Raw genomic sequence first — 19,929 nt, 5'->3', positions numbered from 1 at the left:
AAACCTAGCTGACTTTTCCTTAGAGATCTATTTCTGTTTCCTGTCTTCTCTCTAACCTTTGTCTTTAGTGTCTTTATCTTGAGTAACCTTTTAAACTTCCTGATCTCTATCATTACAAAAAAAAAAAATCCTCTCCTTCAGCTTCATTTTTCCTTGAGCTGCTGGCTCTCCTTTCTTTTCCTGTTTAGTCCTGGGATACTTAGAGCTACTTTGTGTATTCTCTGACTCCTTATCTGCTGCAGTGTGGTACCTGCTTCCACCAAAGAGACCTCCTTCTGCTAAATCGAGTGGTTAGTTGTATGTCTCCTTAGAGCATTTGGCATGTGCTTTATTTTCCATGCTTGAAACCTACTCCTCCAATGAGTCTCCTCGAGTTCTTTCTTCCTGTGTGGTTTATTCTAGATGTCTGTGAGCTCTTCTTCCTCTGTCTATATCTAAAATGTTAGAAGATACTCATAAGGGAAATTGGGATCTCTTTTCTCTCTCAGAGTCTTCCTAGATCTCATTCATTCTTATAGCTTAAGTGAATATTACCACTATACTCTGTTGCTTAAGCAAAAAAAACTTCCTTGCCCCATATCAATCATCTGCCAAGTTTCGTCAATTCTGTTCCTTACATAGCTGTCAAAGTCACCATCTCTTTCACTCTGCACTGCTCCTAGTTAAGGCCTTTGTCATAAATTACCCAAACTGCTATAACATTTTCTTAACTAGGTTTCCAGCTGCTAGTCTTGCCCTTTTCCAATTCATTTTTCATTGCAGTCTCAATAATCACTAAAAATATATATTTTGTATAATTTTTAAAATTTGAAGTGTCACAATTACATTGTCTGAAAAGCAGAGCTCGCCTACTATGTGTGGACTATTTCTATAATGGTTGTTTTTCTAATTACAGATAATGGTTACTAAAAATGGCTATTAAAAGTAGGAAAGGATACTAGGATGTCATTTATCATAATAGTTACTGTTCATTAAGTGTTAACTGTGTGCCAGACACTGATGCAATGTCTGGCACACATTGACCTGTATGGGCCTCTTTATTATTCACAGGAACTCTGGGGGAGGGGGTAGACACTGTTTGTTAGTATTTTCCATGTGATAAAGAGAAAACTGGAATACAAAAAGAATGAAAAACTTGTTTGAAGTCTGGTCACATTATTATTAAGTTGGTGAGCCAGGATTCACACCCAGCCACTCCAGCTTTAAATCCTGAGCTTGTAGTCACTGCTCTAATGCCTCTCATGATACTGTGTTTTGCTTCATTAACTATGATTCTAAGATCTAAACTTATAGCTTAGTGATAAAAGTTAGAAAAGGGGATCATAACATTATTTCATCTAGTTCCTGGATTGAATTTCTGTTAAGGCATTACATGATCTTTATTTCATCCAATAAATATTTATAAAGATCTCTAACAGGCCAGTCAGTATACAGAGTACCAGATTAAAAATAAATGTAGCACCAGTTTTTCAGAAATATTAAAAATTATGTGTCTATAATTAGGACAATTACATTTAGAAGATCTTTCTGATGATCTCCTTAAAGTCAGCAACTGTCTTTTTCATCTTTGTTTACCTAGTACCTGGAATGGAGATAGGTGTTTAGCACTTAAATGTTTACTGAATATTCTTATTAGTGCCTTTTATCTTTTCTACTCCTTATTGCATTGTTTACTTATTGTTTTTATTTTAGTTGAGTTTTGTAAGAAATTGACTTACTTTTTTTTTTTTTTTTTTTAACCTAGGGGATGTCCCACTCTTGTTCAAGCATTGCCAGGCCCTAGCACACAAGTCACTGCAGGCAGCAACCATACGGCAGTACTTTTAATGGATGGACAGGTCTTCACATTTGGAAGTTTTTCTGTAAGGAATTTTTAAAACATTAATAATATTGCATTATACCATTGCCTTATAATTTGTCTATATTAGCTATTTTTTTTCTGGTTCTAGTGCAGTTCTTATAATTGTTACATATGCATATTTCATACCTTCATCTGCAACACACACAAAACTTGAATGATATTCTTTGAAGTAATTTTCCTCTCTAGCTCAGCATTAGAATTTATTGAATTTAACAGCTTTGTTAGAATTGGACATGTTTATTTCAGATTAAAGTCCTTTAAGCATTCAGTAGAGCTAATTCTGTCATATGAAAGGTTATTTCTCATCTAACTGGTAGAGATTAATTTTTCTTAACATATAGAACTATGCTATTTTGTAACCTTTTAAAAGCCTAGTTTTATTTGTTCGATTTGTTTAAAATTATACTTTCTTTTTTCCTTTTCCGCCCTCTGAGTCTATCTGCCTGTCTGTTGCATAGGCGCTTGTGGGCATTCTCTCCCTCTCTCTGCACCACAACTTAAAGAGTGGAAATGCTGTAAGAATTTTGTGTGTTTGGGCATAGTAGATATCAAGAAAAATCTTTGCGAGACTGTGCTAATACACTTGTACCATTTCTGATGTGGGTAATTACTAAGAACTCTCAAACCTAAGTGTCTGGGATGACATTTACAGCTTCTGATTTTTAAAAAACTGTAAATATGTACTTAAAATATTTTATTTGGAAATGGTTTCAAACTTACAGAAAGATTGCACAACTAAGAACAGTGCATAGAATATCTGGTTAATGTCTGTAACCAGATTCACCTGTTGTTAACATTTTTATCCAGCATTTGCGTTATTATTGTACATGTGCCTGTTCTCTCTCACATACATAGTGTGTGTGTATGCACAGATGTGTGTGTGTATGTATGTATATAAAACATTTTTTTTCTCAAATCCTTTAAGAATGTCTTGTGTACATTGTGGCCTGTTACCTCCTACATACTTTAGTTTGTATTTTGTGAATTAACCTAATAATTATTTTTTGTCATTTCTTTCCCCTCCAATCTAGGATCAGGCATTATGTTTGCCTGTTGTGTGTCTCTAGTCTCCTTTAATCTGTAACATTTCCACAGCTATGTATTGTCTATTATGACATTGACATTTTTGAAGAGTATATAGTACTGTTTTAAAAAATAGAATCCTCCTCATTTTTGTTTCTCTGATATGTCCTCATGTTTAGATGCAGGTTGTGCACCCAGGCCAAGATACTCTGTAAGTGATATTGTGTTTGCCTCACTGCATCACATCTGGAGGCTCAGAATATCCATTTGTTCCTCCTTGATTATATACATTTTGATCACCTGATCAAATGTCTATTTCTATACTGTTTCTTCTTTGAAACTATAAGCAGCCTGTCGGTTGACACTCTTAAGATTCCTGCTTCTCATCAAAATTTCTCCCTAAATTTAGCATCCATTGATCATTCTTTCCTGAGCTAGTCTTTACTATAATGTTTAAAAAATGGTGATTTTTTTCTACTCCAGTAGGTACTTCACATTTTACTCTAAGCAAGAGCCCTCCTTTCCTGTTTACTTATGTTTCTACTTATTATTGATATAGACTCAGGTATTTGTATTTTCTTCATTATCATCTTTAATTATTTGGGTGCTTAGATTATCTCAGATTTGGCCGGGGGGGGCCCTTCATGCTGGCTCCTGTATTCTTGTGACATACCCCTTCATTTTTGGGGGCACTTCCTTTCATTCCAGCATAACAAGTTGTTCAGGGTTTATCTTGTACAGGCCCTGTATCAGTCCTAGAATCAGCCATTTCTCCAAGAACCCTGATTCTTTTTAGTGGGGAATAGTATTAGACACCAACTGGGTACTAGTTCATTGCTACAGGACGTCTTTGGATCTCCAGTACACATATATTTATATGTCCACATATATGGATGTATTTTAGAAATCATAGGCCAGGCGTGGTGGCTGATACCTATAATCCCAGCACTTTGGCAGGTGAGTGCAGGAGGATCACTCAAGCCCAGGAGTTTGAGACCAGCCTGGGCAACATAGTGAGATCCCATCTCTATTAAAAAAAAAAAATTATCTGGGTGTGGTGGCACATGCCAGTGGTCCTAGCTGCTCAGGAGGCTGAGGTAGGAGGATCACTTGAACCGTGGAGGTTGAAGCTGTCGTGAGAGCCGTGATTCTACCATTGCCCTCCAACCTGGACAGCAGAGCAAGATCCTGTCTCAAAAAGAAAGAAAGAAAAAGAAACAAGCCCACACTGTGACTTCTACTTCCAATCCATTCCCACAAGGTTCTTTCTTACCTGTCCTTTTCTATATTTATGTTCTTTCTTCCTCAGTAAGAATCTTTCCTCTCAACAATATCAATATATTTATTTCTCACTTAATCCCCAAATATGTTTAAAATAGTTTTACATTTGCTTTGCCTGTACAAGTTCAAAAAAACAAATTCACTGAAAGGTCATTCTTGCGCCTTCCCCTCCCACCTGCTCCCCACCCCAGGTCTGAAGGTGTATAGTCAAGCACTGTCTGTGTGTGGCCTGGATTCTCTCTCTTACTCCCTTTTAGTGGAAACTGTGATTCCTTTGGAACAGAGTTGGGCTCATTTGTTTCAGTTTAAGATTCCCCTCACCCTGTCCTTTGATTGAATTTTATTTTATTTTTTAAATATATAGAACATTTACATGTTGCTAAAAGTTAAGTTATACAAAAATTGTATACTCAGAGGTGTTACTTCCTCCCATATCCTTGACATTCCTGCCTCCCCACACCTTTCACTCCACACTTGGAGGTAATAAATGCCATTGTTTTACAGTTTATTCTTCTTGTGTTTCTTCTGGTGAAGATATATAAGCATGCACACACACTGTTTTACCTATGTATATCTATATATGTATGTATGTGTATACACGGTTACGCACTGCATAACAGTATTTTGGTCAGTGATGGACTGCATGCATATGCTAAGGTGTTCCCATAAGATTATAATAAGTACTTTGACTATACCTTTTCTATGTTTACATACAGAAATACTAGTGGGTTACAGTTGCCAACAGTGTTTAGTACACCAGCATGCTGTACAGGTTGGTAGCCTAGGAGCAATAGGCTACACCATATCGCCTGAGTGTGTAGTAGACTATACCGTCTAGGTTTGTGTAAGTCCACTCTGATGTTCGCACAATCACAGAATCACCTAATGATACGTATTTCAGAACATATCCCTGTCATTAAGTGACATGTGACTGTACATAAATATATGTATTTCCCCTTTCTCATTTTTTAAAGCTAATAGTCTGTATATGCTCTTTTGCACTTTGCTCTTTTCGCTTCAGTATATCTCCTAGAAATCACTCCATATCAGTTCATAAGCTCTTCATTTTTTTTTTACCTCCATCGAATACTCCATTGTGTATATATATGATAGTTTATTCATTCAGTTTCTTATGTTTGTATATTTACATGGTTTCCAATACTTTGCAATGATAGTAATGAATATTGTTCGAGGTGTATCTTTGAGATAAATTCCTAGAAGTGAGATTACTGGGTTGAAGGTTAATGCCTATGTAGTTTTGTGAGATATTAACAATTCTCTTGTATTTTGCTTTCACACTAACAGTGTATGAGATTGCCTGTTTTCCACAGAATTGCCAACAGAATGTGTTGTGGTACCTTTAATTTGTGCCAGTCTGATGGGTGAGGAATGGTCCTGCTTACTTTCAAGTTCCTTTGCCTTTAGTTGGTGCTCTGATCCTTAAATTTCGGATCCATATTTAGTATTTTGGCATTGAAGGTTAACTTTCTCTTTGGAGGGATGTGTTTCCCTGTGCTTTTTCTAACTTCTCCACACGCCTCTGTTCTTCTTAAGAACTTCCCCTTTCATGCTGTGCACATGCTCAGGTTTGCAGTAGCAGGCAGGTGGAGAGAACTCTTGGAATTTGGCTTCTGCTTACAGGAAACATAAAGATCATGACACCCGCTGTCTCCTTATACTGCTGAAGGTTTGAGTCACCTGTAGATTTGTTTGCACAGCATGTTTTTGTATCTTTTGAGGTGGGTATGTGAGTGATAAGATTTGAAGCCAGGCAGTCATTGTCCTCCAGTCGCAGCAGTCCTAGTTGTGAGCTTTTATGAATTTAAATGTAGCTTATTTGTAACCACATTCTGAGTCTTTACGGGGTTGTGCAGATATCTAACACATTTTTGGACTGCTTTTCTTCATGTTTATTGGTAGTAAGGGAATACATATTTATTTCAATAGTCAATGAAAAAGATCAATGAAAAAGAAAAGAATTTATTTTTCCTCCAAAAGCAGAATATATCCCTGAATGTGATATATTTTGCTCACTATTTACCTTTTTTTTTTTTTTTTTTTTTTTTTTTGAGACAGAGTCTCGCTCTGTTATCCAGGCTAGAGTGTAGTGGTGTGATGATCTCAGCTCACTGCAACCTCTGGCTCCCAGATTCAAGTGATTCTTATGCCTCAGCCTTCCGAGCAGCTGGGATTACAGGCGCACACCACCACACCCAGCTAATTTTTGTATTTTTAGTAGAGATGAGGTTTCCCATGTTGGTCAGACTGGTCTCAAACACCTGACCTCAAGTGATCCTCCCACCTTGGCCTCCCAAAGTGCTGGGATTACAGGCATGAGCCACAGCACCTGGCCTCTGTTTACATTTTTATGCTCTCTTATTTTTCTTTGTCAAAAAATAAGGACAGATCTTAAAAGAGGGTGAGAAATAAATGTTGAATGTTTTGGCCGCTTCTCTAATCATGTGCTTGCCATGTTTCCTTTCCTGGTTCTGTCCAGGGATTGAAGCTCAGTTACTTCCACAGTTAGTTTGTGGCTGTGTTTTCTCGCTGTGCTACCTGGTGGTTAGATGAGAACGTGACCAGAGTGTTCGCAGTGCTCCAGGCTCCCTTGTTCCAGAATGCTGTGGGGGGAGAGAGGTCCTGAGCCAGGGGTGGAGGAATGTCTACTGAGTCAGTGTCATCATTCTTTTATTCTTTTTCAGCTACAGGCTTACTAGTGAGAAACTTCCTATTACTTTTTAAATTAAACTCTTACCTGACCAGGTCCCTATAAACAGCCATACTTTTAAAGTGGTTAATAGTTATTTGCTTAAAACATGATACCTTGCCATTGGTTGTGCTGTTTGTTTTAAAACATAAATGAAATAACTTAGGGACATACCATGTGAAAACAACATTACATATTTTTCTAATTGTATTCACAGTTCCAGTATTTATTTTGGTCTTTTTACTTGAATATTCTCTGGTTATATGAGTTCAATAGTGACTTTCTTTTATACTATCAACTTATGTCAAAGTGACTTTTAAATGAATAATTTGGAATACTAATATTTTAACATATTGTGTATATTTATCATACTTTTCATTTAAATGTAGGTGAAGACAAAGTATTTTGGAGATACTTCTTGCGTGGAAAATATTCCAAACTTTTTTTTTAAATAATGCACTTTATAAGACTTTCCAGGAATAATAGAAATTATTTTATTACTTTATACATGTTTGGTCCAAATTTCTTATATGTTGAATTTATTTTAAAAACCCAAACTAACAATTGGTGAAAAATAAGGTTTCACAGAGTGATTTTTATCTACTGCCTCCTTAACTTTATGAAAATTAGATTGTTTACACAGCAATATTGTTAATATGGTTTATTTAATCTTTTAGAAAGGACAACTGGGCAGACCAATCTTGGATGTGCCATATTGGAATGCAAAGCCAGCTCCCATGCCTAACATTGGATCAAAATATGGAAGAAAAGCTACTTGGATAGGTGCAAGTGGGGACCAGACTTTTTTACGAATTGATGAAGCACTTATTAATTCTCATGTACTTGCTACATCAGAAATTTTTGCCAGTAAACACATAATAGGTAATACCAAAAATAAACAAATGCCCCTTCCAAACTCGTCTTGATTGATAGCAAACGGTTTATCTTTCCCTATAATGAAATATACTTTTATAGCTTTTTGTTTTCTTTTTGGTCAAAGAAATTTAAATAAAGCCTGTAAATGTCTGTGTTTATATGTGTCTGTGTGCTGAAAGAATGGAATAATTGGGAGATCTGGAAACCACAGTATTCGTGAGCTAGACAGTGGTAGAACTATAAACTAAATTCTAGTAGGATAAAATCCATATTGGAGTAAGAGATTTTTATGTATTGTTTCTTGCTAAATAAATGTTAGAAATTAATTTTTATGGGAGGTTATATAAATCAAACTTTGAAGTTTCACGAAGACCAACGTATCAATCTATACTGTGTCCATGATACTGTGAATAATTATATAATAGAGTCGTATAGCAAGAGATTAGGAGCATGTGTTGTGGATTTAGACATGTTGAGGTTTTACTCCTAATTCTCCCACTTAAAGATTTTTTAATTACTTAGCCTCTTTCGTTCTCCGCTTATTCATCTGAGAATGAAGATGATATTACTTACTTTATGGGTTTTGGGGAATTAAAAAAGGTAATATATATTAAAATTATATATAAGTGTTTTTTTCTTAAGGCTTGGTACCTGCTTCTATATCAGAACCCCCTCCATTTAAATGCCTTCTGATAAATAAAGTGGATGGGAGTTGTAAAACTTTTAATGACTCAGAACAAGAGGATCTGCAAGGATTTGGTGTGTGTCTTGATCCTGTATATGATGTAATTTGGAGGTAAGCATCTCAGTTTATAAAACAGTAGTAAATAAGTTTTGATGCTGTTATACTCTTATGGTAATATAAACTATATTTACAGGTGGACTTTTCACACATGAGTACTCTCCTGTTTATCTAATAACTGCAATTCTGTCTCAGTGATTCACAGGGACCTTTATAGTATAGCATAGTGGCTAAGAGCATGCATTTTGAGCAACACTACCTAGGTTTATCCGAGCTCCACAACTTGCTTTTTGTGTCAACCTGGAGAAATTATTTTGACTGTGTGCCTCAGTTTTCTCATTTATGACATGGGGATGCTAGTACTACACAGTGCATAGTAGGTGCCGTAGAAGTGTTTGCTATTATCATTATAATTATTAATTTTACTGTTGAGAGTTCTGTTGTTATTTTTAGTCTGTCATCAATCCTGTTAATATTGTATATAATTCATTCTATTTTTTGTTCTCATAATTATTACTATGAGGAGGAAATTATGCTAAAGACAATAAAGAACAAAGAAGATAATTGAGCTTGCCCTTTAGAAATGTGCATTAAAAAATACTCTTATTGGTAGAGAAATATACAGGATTATATGCACTCTGGGAATTATTAAACTGTAGAGATAAATAGGGCACAAAAGAGACTCAAGAATTGCATGTGTTTAAAATTTATTGTGGTGCTTTATATACAAAATGAATAAGTTACCCTTCTTCGGGTTTCTAGCTTTGGATACTAATAGGAAGTGTACCCTGCCATCACCACAGTGTCTCATCACAGGGCTGAGTACTTCTTTCCTTTTGCGGCTGGCCTTAGTGGGCAAGATTCCAGTAAGTTGAAAGGTTGAAGTGGTGTGAGTGAGGAGAATGAGGAAACTTTTTCACTGTCTTTCTTCTCCTACCCATGCCTGCTTGCATTCTCATCAGACAGCCAAGTTCTGAGAGGCTACGTGGTAGCAATGGGATAGACTATCTCAAATGCCTTGCCAACTCCTTGGTAATTTTCTTCCTTGTTCCAAAATAGAGATTAATCATGAGGCTTGCATTCAGAGTGAAGAGACTGCTGCACTTCCCAGGTTGCTGGCCAGCTTACTCTCTTATTTGGGCATTTTATGAGAAGGCATAGTGGCCAGTATTGAGTTGAGTACATCTCAAATCAATTACATCTCCCTGGCAGCATCGTGCAGGGTAGATGAAATAACAAGAGACTATGGGTGAGTGGTCTTTTGTGATCATTCTTAGGCAGACATGAAGTGTTAAGAACCAAAGTTAGAGTGGTCACAGTGGGATAGAATGGAGGGGATAGAGAGGAGAATAGATGTAAAGATAGAATTGGCTGCAGTTACTTACTGATTAGAAGTCAGTGTTCAAGAGACTTAGTTACCAAAGAGCAGGCTCTGGTTTGGACTTAACGTGTAAATTGATGTTTTATTGTTTTGTAGTTTTTACATGTTTTATTTTTAAAAGAAGTAAATTTGCATTAACAAAACAAAAATTAAAATTGGCAGTATGGAATCTGTTTCTGGATGCGTTCACTAAGTTAGCAATAACAGTATAACTAAGTCTAATGGCAAAAACTTACTTGAAAGAGAACCATTTCCCTGGGGTCTTAACAGAACTCTGAAGTATGATATTTAGCTGGTCGAATCTTGTCTTTTTCACTTATGGTGGTAGCAGTGGGACAGATGATCTCAGATGCCTTGCCAGCTCCTTGATCAATTTCTCCATCGCTGGCAAACAAAGATTAAGAGATGTTTTGGTGAAACAGCTGAGAAGTATTTTTCTTTAAATCAGGATCAGAATTTCTGTTATCCTGACTTCTGGCTGCTTTGTGCCTTTTGTGTTTTTCGGTGGGACACTTATACTTTACAATTATCATATGCATTGCACATCCAATATTAGCTTACTTTGACTTTCCTTGTGGCCTGCATCTGCTTCCTTTTATATTCTTCAGGAGCAAACTTTGCCTGAGTAATTTGAAACATCTATAAAGAGCAGATAAATGTTAAGAACACCTATTTTATTTCCCACATACAAATTTACACAAATAATATGTGAATTTGTGTTATTTAAAAAAAAAAAAAGCAAAAATACATACAGGAAAAAGGATGGTCATACTCTATATCTGTTTCTTTTCCAATACCAAATCCCACTAGCCTTCTCTGTGGATCACAAGTATGAAGTTTGATTTATATTGTCTGCCATCTTTTAAAATGCATGTATTTTTCTTTTTATGTAAATCAAAACATGCCTACTCTAAAAGTTAGATTTTTGCTCAAAAATAATTTAGAGATCTTTTCAAGTCAGTATTTAAAGAACAGCTTCATTATTAAAATTGTGGAATTCTATAGTCTGGATATACCAAATATACTTAATTGTTTGCCCATCAGTGAACATTTTAGATTTTTTTTTAATATTACAGTATTACCTACAATGCTACAGTGAACAAATACACAGGTATCTACATACAGAGTTTTATACACATGTGGGAGTATTTCTGTAAGCTAGTTTTTACATTGTAGAATTGCTGAGTTAAAAGATAGGCTCACAGAATTGTGAAATGACTGAAGTAAGTCTCAATCACTTTAGAAGTTTATTTTGCCAAGGTTGAGAAGATGCCTGGGAAGAAAAGACAAGCCACAGACGATCTGTGCCCTGTACTTTTTCTGAAGAGGTTTGAGGGCTTCAGCATTTAAAGAGGAAAAGCGAGCAGGAGGAGAAAGGGAAAAGAAAAAATTAGAGGATGTGGTCACATTCTTGTAAGGTTTTGATTAGGCTTACTGAATCCACATGTTGCACATGAAAAGGAAGGGGTAGAGGAAACAGTGAATTTTGTATTTGGAGTTAAAGTAAACACAGATTAGAGGAAGTAGTCAAATATGCAGTCATCTGGAGCGGGTGGGGCTTGGTGGGGGGTGCAGATAATTTCTAGTCTCTTCTTGTCCCTTACCATGAATTTTCCAGAACCAAAAAGAGATTTGAATCCATGGATATTAGAAACTATATGTTTCCATTATTTACCATCAAGAGAGTTAGTGAAACTGTTGAACACTGAAGACCGAGGGAAAATCTTAGAAGCAACTAGAGAGAAAAGAATGATCACCTGAACAATGAGATCAAGGCTTCCCAAAAGCAATAATGCAATAATGTTAATGCTACTAATTATAGAAGCTACCATGATATAATTTATTTTCCTCCAAAGGCTTTTAAAAAATAATTTAAAAATTTTTAATTGTGGTAAAAATACAATGTAAAATTTACCATCTTAATCATTTTGAAAGTCTGCAGTCAGTAGTGTTTAGTGTATTTATGTTATTGTGAAATAGATCATCAGAACCTTTTTTTCTCGGAAAACTGAGACTCTATATTTATTAAACAACAGCTTGCATCCCTCACTTCCCCACCCCTAAAAGAGGTCGGGAAGTGGAGATAGCTTTTTGAAGTTTTTGTTACAAAAGAGATAAGAGAAATGGGATGATGAAGATATTGTGGGTTCCTAATAGTTTTTTATTGGTTTTTACTGTTTGTTCATATGGTTGAACATCCACATCCATTCTATCTGTGCTTCCTTTCTGTGGATAGCATTCCATGTCCTTGCCCATTTTTGCTATGGATTGATTGTTTCTAGCTCTTATACGTTGAGGATATTGTAGCTTTGTCTCACATGTACACTTCACATTTTTCTTCAACTTGTCCTTTGTCTTTAAACTGTTTTAATGGGGTATTTGTTGAGTTTCATATTTATATGTATGTATCAAAACTTTAAGTATACAGTCAGTTGCTGTATTTTTAAAGTATTATAATCTACATTACTGTTTTCAAATTATTTCATTTTTAGTGATGTAGTTTTTTTATATGTTTAGCTTAGATCCAGAAGATAATGAGCTATATTTGTCCTCTTTGAGCTGACTGTATTAATTTATTCTCTTTGTATCATCAGTTATGTTTTAGGAATTTTTTTAAAAACAAAACCAGGTGCTGTAATTATTCTTTTTCTTTAAAGGTTTCGACCAAATACTAGAGAGCTGTGGTGTTACAATGCAGTGGTTGCTGATGCCAGGCTTCCCTCTGCAGCAGACATGCAGTCCAGATGTAGTATTCTAAGTCCTGAACTTGCCTTGCCAACAGGATCAAGGGCCCTCACTACCCGATCTCATGCAGCTTTGCACATTTTAGGTAGGGTTGCCATTTGATGTACCATTAATTCACATAAATGTGTGCTATTCAGGGTTTTTTTTAGAGTATTTAAATTTATATATAATTCTGTCTTGTTTGTTAAATAATAATAATATACAAAATAAGTTAAATCCTCTAAAAGGCTAATTCCACAGAAAACAATACCTGAGACCTGTACTAACACCATCAAAGATTTATGTATGCGCATTTGTTTAATTTTCCCAGAGGTAGACCCTTAAAAATAATGTTTTTGCTCAACTTGAATGTATAAACTTTTAAAGATATGATAAAATGTTTTTGCAGCATGCTTATTTTGTAGCTGGAAACTTTATATCACTCTACATAACTATGTGTTTTGTTGCTTTTAAAAATGATCCTTAAAAAGACTCATTTTAAGACTCTAACACTTGCAGTTGTGAAATCATATTCCTAAATATAATTACTAGATCATAAATATAACTCTTTGTTTCTTTTTTCTCAAATTTCATTTTGGTTTCCATTGTAGACACCCAAAACTAGCATTGATTAAGGTTCTGTGACACTAATGTGTCTTCCTCAAGTAGTACTTTAAGAATCAAACTAATTTGGAGAGTTTCATAAAAGGAAGAACCTTGTAAGAATTCAAAGGTTAAGTAATTTCAACTTTTCAGAGATCCAGTTTTCTGTAAAAGGTTGTCATATGGCATGTTTAAATATGATCATTAATCAGACAAGGGAGAATTTGTATTGATTTTAAGCATTCTTCCATTAAATGAAGAAAATTATTTATTTTAATTTATCCCCTATAGCATTTAATGTCATCAATACCATAGGACATTTTGATTTCAAGGAATTAAATTTTGTTTATTTATTTTTAGGTTGTCTTGATACCTTGGCAGCTATGCAGGACTTAAAAATGGGTGTTGCAAGTACAGAGGAAGAGACTCAAGCAGTAATGAAGGTTTATTCTAAAGAAGATTATAGTGTGGTAAACAGGTTTGAAAGTATGTATACTTAGGTTTAGGAAATACTGTCTTACAGCTGAAATATATATGGATCTTTTAAAACAGATTATGATTTATATATTCTAGGTCATGGAGGAGGCTGGGGTTATTCTGCTCATTCAGTAGAAGCTATACGTTTCAGTGCCGACACTGATATTTTACTTGGTGGTCTTGGTCTGTTTGGAGGTAGAGGAGAATATACTGCTAAAATTAAGGTAAAGTTCATCAACAGTGTTGCCCTTTTTTGTTTGAAGATACTGATTTGTACTTAATTTATTATTTTATTATTTAATGTCTCTTTTTTTCCTTTTTAACTTGGTTTATTTTGTTGTTTTTAATGCTTTTTTAAAAGGGATAGAGAAAACATTGCTAAAATCAAGTACAGTAATACTACATTAGTAATTCATTAAAAATCAAAATTCTGTAAGAAGGGAAGAAATGAAAAGAAAATTATTTTTCAACAATTTACTACTGAAAAAAGGCTATATCTCAGTCCTTTGTATGGAACTTCTGCTGGCCTAGCAATACCAGCGCCTGTTTATGTGGCTACTTTCTTATAGCCATTTTAATGACAGAGGAGGCACAACTGTTTAGGGACATTTTGATGTAGCTAAAAAGTTGTGAGCATTTTTAATGTCAAATACTATGTAAACAGACATCTTCACCCCAGGAGTGGAGACCAGGTATGAGTGAGCGATAGTGTTAGGGGATGATTCCATCTGATAGGCAAACTAAAAATCATCGAGAGTCATATGTTCACTACACCTATTCGTGTCCAAAAGGGCCAACAATCATCCTAAACAAAGTATATGTTCATTCTTTGAATATCCACTAATAGCTTGAAGGTTCTGCTTCTCAAATTACCTGATTTTGTCCTAAAAGTGAAAGAAAAAACTAGTTTCTGCCTGGATTTCAATAGCAGGCTTCATAAAAAAATCTCAATTAAATGTCATCTGTTCAGGAGGTATTTTCTTAGTTCTCTCAATAATATCTAAAAATGATACCAATATGTTAACACTCTTCTTCATAATGATGGTTTCCAAGGACATTCCCCATGGAGGCTCAACTAGAACTGACAAACTTAAAGAAATATTTGCTTATTTCTGGTTATAGTTGGAATACATACGCTAAAAAAGCAGATAATGTAAGAATGAATAAAGTAAAAATTTAAAGCTCCTGTAGGTATATGGAGTATAGTGATAGAATAATGATTAAGAACTCTTGTAGCACATGTATTTTGATAATAAGAAAAACAGTAGTTTGGCGCTTTTCAGTGCAACTGCTTTAAGGTGGTTATTTTAGGATGTCTGGATTCATCCTCACGTTAGAGAAGCAACCTCAATGTGTTATGTCGTTCTACTTGACAACGTCTAATAAGCTCATCAGGAGGATGTATTTTTTCTAGCTCTAAGAGATTTTTTATTTTCGCAATAGTGAACAACATAGTGGACCTTATCTTCAAACACTGTGGTATGTAGAATTATAGAGGCCTTCCATATATGTTGTTTTTATATTGGCCTTATTTTTCTTTTTCAAACTTAAATTCTACCTCACTCCTCCTGTCCTCTGGAAATGATCTTGCCTTTTGTATTCAATTATCCAGTGAGTGGACTAAGGCCTTTCAACAGTAGTCAGTCTTTTTTCCCCCTCCCTTTACCTCTCTGTAATGTATACATTTGTTAAGCCCTTCTTTATTTTTTTGTTTTGTTTTCATACCTCTAGTTGTTTCTTCTATCTCTTCATAGGTTCATTCCCTTCCACCTGGCCACTGAATGTAGGAGTTCCTCAAAGACCTAGCCCTAGGCTCTTCACATATTCTCATATGTATTCTCTTTTAAGCCCAAAGTTTTAATAGGCATCAGCATACCATAATCCCCAAATTTGTATCTCCAATTCAGACTTCTTTGATGCATTTTCATGTAAATATGTTAAAGGCACATCAGTTATCAGTCATAATATCTCAACTGAATTCATGCTCTTCCACTGATCTCTCTCATGATTAGTACCATCCTCCATATGCTTGATACATAGGCCAGAAACCTAGACATTTTTCTTGATAGGCCTCCTATATCTCTGTCTTCCCTACAAAAAAAAAACACTTCTACCACTACCCTAGGCAAAGCTGTTTGTCTTGGACTATCCCCCTAGCTAGTCTCTGTACATATTCTTTCTATACTTCCTCTCTCCATTCTCTCTCTCACCATTCCTACTTGAACCTACTCCAGTCAGATTTTTGCCCCCACCACTGACATTGCTGTTGTCAAGGACACTGATGACTTTCATATTGCTAAATTCGGTAGTCAAGCCTCAGCTCTCATCTTCCTAAACCAGTCAGCTGAATTTAACCCAATGGAGCTCTTCTTTGAAATACTTTCTTCCCTTGTCCCCAGGACACCACACTTCATTTTCCTTTTGTCCCACTGACTGCTTTTCTTAGTCTCCTGCTGGTTGCTCATCATCTTCCTGACCTGTAAATGCTGGAGTGCCAAGAACTCAGTTTTTGAAATCTTTTAAAAATATTCTCTTCCTCATAGTGGTCTAGCATCGTGGACATTTATCTCTGATGACTTTTAAACTTACAGACCTCTTCTCTGACCTTTAAACCAATATGTACAACAGCCTATGCTGTGTCTCCACGTGACTGTCTGATAGGCGTTTTGGAGGTAACGTATTCAGTACTGTGCTTCTGATGATCTGCCTAAACCTGCTATCCTCATGTTCTTCCCCATCCCAGGTAACTGACTCAGCATGGAGTTAACTTCATTCTTCTGTTTCCTCAGGCCAAAAATCTTGGAGTCATCCTTGATTCCACTCTTTCTTTTACACACATCTCCTTGGCAGCAAATACTGTCAGTTCCACTTTCAAAATAAATACAGAATCTAACCACTTCTGAAAACTGCCACTGGTATCAGGTTGGGTCATGCCACAGCTATTCTCATCTGAATTATTACAACAGCCTCCCAACTTGTGTTCTGTGTCTGTCCTCACCCCATTTATTCTGTTCTCAGTATGGCAGAGTGATTCTCTTAAAATGTACAACAGATTGCGTCATTGTCTCTTCAGAATCCTGTAGTGTCTTCCTATGTTAAAATGAGAACCAAAGGCCTTAGAAGGACCTACAAAGTCCCCATCAGAACTGGCTGTCATCACCTCTCTGACCTTTTGTTCCACTAGTTGTTTCACTCTAATCTGGTGACACCTGCCTGCTTATTGTTCCTCAGACATTCCAGGCACAGTCAAATCTCAGTACCTCTTCACTTGCTGTTTCCTCTTAACTACAGCTCTCTTCACTTCAGCACCTACATAGCCCACTTCCCCATCACCTTCAGAGCTTCATTCCCTGGTAAGCCTATTTAAAACTAAATTCAATTACCAACCATAGACTTATTCCCAATAGCCCCCAATTCTTTGTTCGTATTGTTTGCCCCTTTATGCCCAATTTCCAGAACTGTGCTTGGCATACAGTATGTGTTCAAAAATATTTGTTGAATGTAAATACAGGAGTCGGGTTAGGGATAAATTATTAAGAACCTTCATATCATGCTGTGGAGGAGATGAGAAACCAAGGAATAATTTTTAGATTAAGAAAGTATTCTGATAAGATATTTTTATAAGGGTACTAAGGGTCATGAAACAATTGCAAAAATCCTCAACTTTGTGGAAAATGGGTTAGAAGAAGGAAAGAATGGAGATAAGACTAAATAGTTGTTGAAATATTCCAGCCAGCAATAGGGGATATGGTTGAATTGACAAGCTTTGGTACCAGTAAGAGAATAGAAACAGTAATGGCAGAGAAATGAAAAAGGATTATTTCAGACTATTTTGTTTTAAGACAGAATCTCTTTGGTAGCCCACACTGGAGTGCAGTGATGCCATCTTGGCTCACTGCATGCAGCCTCTGCCTCCTGGGTTCAAGCAATTCTCCTGCCTCAGCTTCCGGAGTAGCTGGGACTACAGGCATGTGCCACCACAGCCAGCTAATTTGTGTATTTTTAGTAGAGATGGGGTTTCACCATGTTGACCAGGCTGGTGTCAAACTCGTGACCTCATATGATCTGGCTGCCTCAGCCTCCCAAAGTGCTGGGATTACAGGCGTGAGCCACCAGGTCTGGCCTATTTCAGACTTTTTATCTGAGAGACTAGGTGAATGAAAGTACCATTAACCAGAACAGAGAAGGCAGGAGGAAGGTATAGAACTAGTAGGATGAGGGGAATCCAATGACTGTTGAGAGTAAGAGCTGAGCTGGAGAAAGATTTCTAAGTCATTAGCATATAATTTTGCATTTTAATCTTTATCTGCCTCTCTTGCAATTAACCTGCCATAATTATCGAGAGGAAAGGCCTCTTCCTCATAATTCTTATTTTCACTTAATTTCATAACCTTTTTCTATGGGATATTTTTTCTGTTTTTTTTTTTTTCTTACCCAGAGGATCTTCCCCTCTTTTTTAAGAGTCATTTTTTTTCATGCTTTTTATCTATCTTTTTCTCATGCCATATTACTCAAACTATATTTTGTTACCTATTGTTTTTAAGGATTCTTGCATTGCTCTTCTTTCTGTGTAGCTAATATTTTTCTACCCTTTTTTATTTATTTATTTTTTTAAGAATTCTTGGCCGGGCGCGGTGGCTCAAGCCTGTAATCCCAGCACTTTGGGAGGCCAAGGCGGGTGGATCACGAGGTCAGGAGATCGAGACTATCCTGGCTAACATGGTGAAACCCCGTCTCTACTAAAAATACAAAAAACTAGCCGGGCGTGGTGGCGGGCGCCTGTAGTCTCAGCTACTTGGGAGGCTGAGGCGGGAGAATGGCGTGAACCCGGGAGGCGGAGCTTGCAGTGAGCCGAGATCACGCCACTGCGCCTGGGAGACACAGCGAGACTCCGTCAAAAAAAAAAAAAAAAAAAAAAAAAAAAAAGAATTCTACAGTATTCACTGAATTTTTAAAAGTACTGTGAGATGGGAACTGTTAGTATCCACCCACCTTTTATGGATGAGGAAACTAGGTCCCAGGATCTCACAGCTAGTAAGTGATGAAGCTACCTCATTCTAAATGAGGTAGAATCTCACTTAGTGAGAAACTCACTTAGCTAAAATTTTTTGGTTGAGTACTCTCACCTTTTTCATATGCTTATGTCATGTACAAAACTTGTATAGAACTATTTAGGGCATTTGATATAAATAGATAAATATATAAATTAGGAAAACAGAGATTAATGTAGGCCATAAAACCTTGTTTCTTATTTTAAATACATATATTTGTGTATTTCACATAATAATGTTAAAAAGCAGGTACTCTGATTTTTACATTTGGTATGGTCCAGCATACATTGATCATGCACAAAATTATGAACACATTGTTCATCAGATTTGTATAGCTGGTTTATATAAATGATTATCTTTCTTTCCTTAGCTGTTTGAATTGGGTCCTGATGGAGGAGACCATGAAACTGATGGTGACCTTCTTGCAGAGACTGATGTATTGGCTTATGACTGTGCTGCTAGGTAAATAATTTGTGCATTATTCATTGTAACTCTTGCATACTTAATATTAAAAATTTATTATAAATGAATAAACATACTTTAAAAGGAAGTTTTAAATCTGCTATGAATATCAAATGCTTGAGAAATTAAATTATATATTAAGCAATGTAAGTATTGCTTTCAAAAATGCTGAATTAAAACTGATAATACACTTCATAAATTTATTTCACAAGTTCAATTGTTTCAATATTGAAGATAAAAATAGAAATATGCATATATTTTACACACCTTTATGTTCATGCATCTCTTATGGAATACCTAGTATGTTAGTGTTCTAGTAATAATACAGTTATTTATTATTCCTAGCATTACAGGCAATAAGTAATTAGTGTCAAGTGGTCATATTTGGCCATAATTCAGATTACCCATGTACTCTGACATCATGCTGGTAGAATATACTTGATAATAACACACTTGGGGAGGTGAGCAGCTTTACTGAAAGCTTTTGGGAGTTTATAAAAATTAGTATGTTTATTTATGAAACTTCATTAAGTAGGAGGATACTTACACTTTATCATTCCTTTGTATGTAATCCTAAGAATTATCTCAACATTGTGTTATGATCAGTATTCCCTGTTTTGAAGCAAGGAATATTATGATAAGAAAAATTAGAAACTGAGCTTCATAGTAGTAATAGTGTGCTATGTTTCCCAACAATAACTATGTTAAAGCCTTGTAGGTTTTTTTGGTAGTGAAAATGTA

The 19,929-nt window shown here is 35.7% G+C and overlaps 1 protein-coding gene across 20 annotated transcripts in view; it reads left to right on the top strand.

Moving 5' to 3' along the window:
• MYCBP2 (MYC binding protein 2) overlaps positions 1 to 19,929 on the top strand; it is a 1,055,480-nt gene that overhangs the window by 885,065 nt on the left and 150,486 nt on the right. For all 20 annotated transcript variants that reach the window (XM_050766397.1, XM_050766404.1, XM_050766398.1 and 17 more), the window contains 7 exons: positions 1,745 to 1,862; positions 7,550 to 7,754; positions 8,391 to 8,544; positions 12,529 to 12,701; positions 13,559 to 13,684; positions 13,772 to 13,899; positions 19,097 to 19,188. In XM_050766397.1, coding sequence (XP_050622354.1) covers positions 1,745 to 1,862; positions 7,550 to 7,754; positions 8,391 to 8,544; positions 12,529 to 12,701; positions 13,559 to 13,684; positions 13,772 to 13,899; positions 19,097 to 19,188 — 996 coding nt within the window. The remainder of the gene's footprint in view (positions 1 to 1,744; positions 1,863 to 7,549; positions 7,755 to 8,390; positions 8,545 to 12,528; positions 12,702 to 13,558; positions 13,685 to 13,771; positions 13,900 to 19,096; positions 19,189 to 19,929) is intronic.

The sequence above is a fragment of the Macaca thibetana genome, chromosome 17 (assembly GCF_024542745.1).
Source record: "Macaca thibetana thibetana isolate TM-01 chromosome 17, ASM2454274v1, whole genome shotgun sequence".
Taxonomy (NCBI): Eukaryota; Metazoa; Chordata; class Mammalia; order Primates; family Cercopithecidae; genus Macaca; species Macaca thibetana.
Note: the sequence above shows the minus strand (reverse complement) of the source record. Positions and strands in the feature narration are given on the sequence as shown.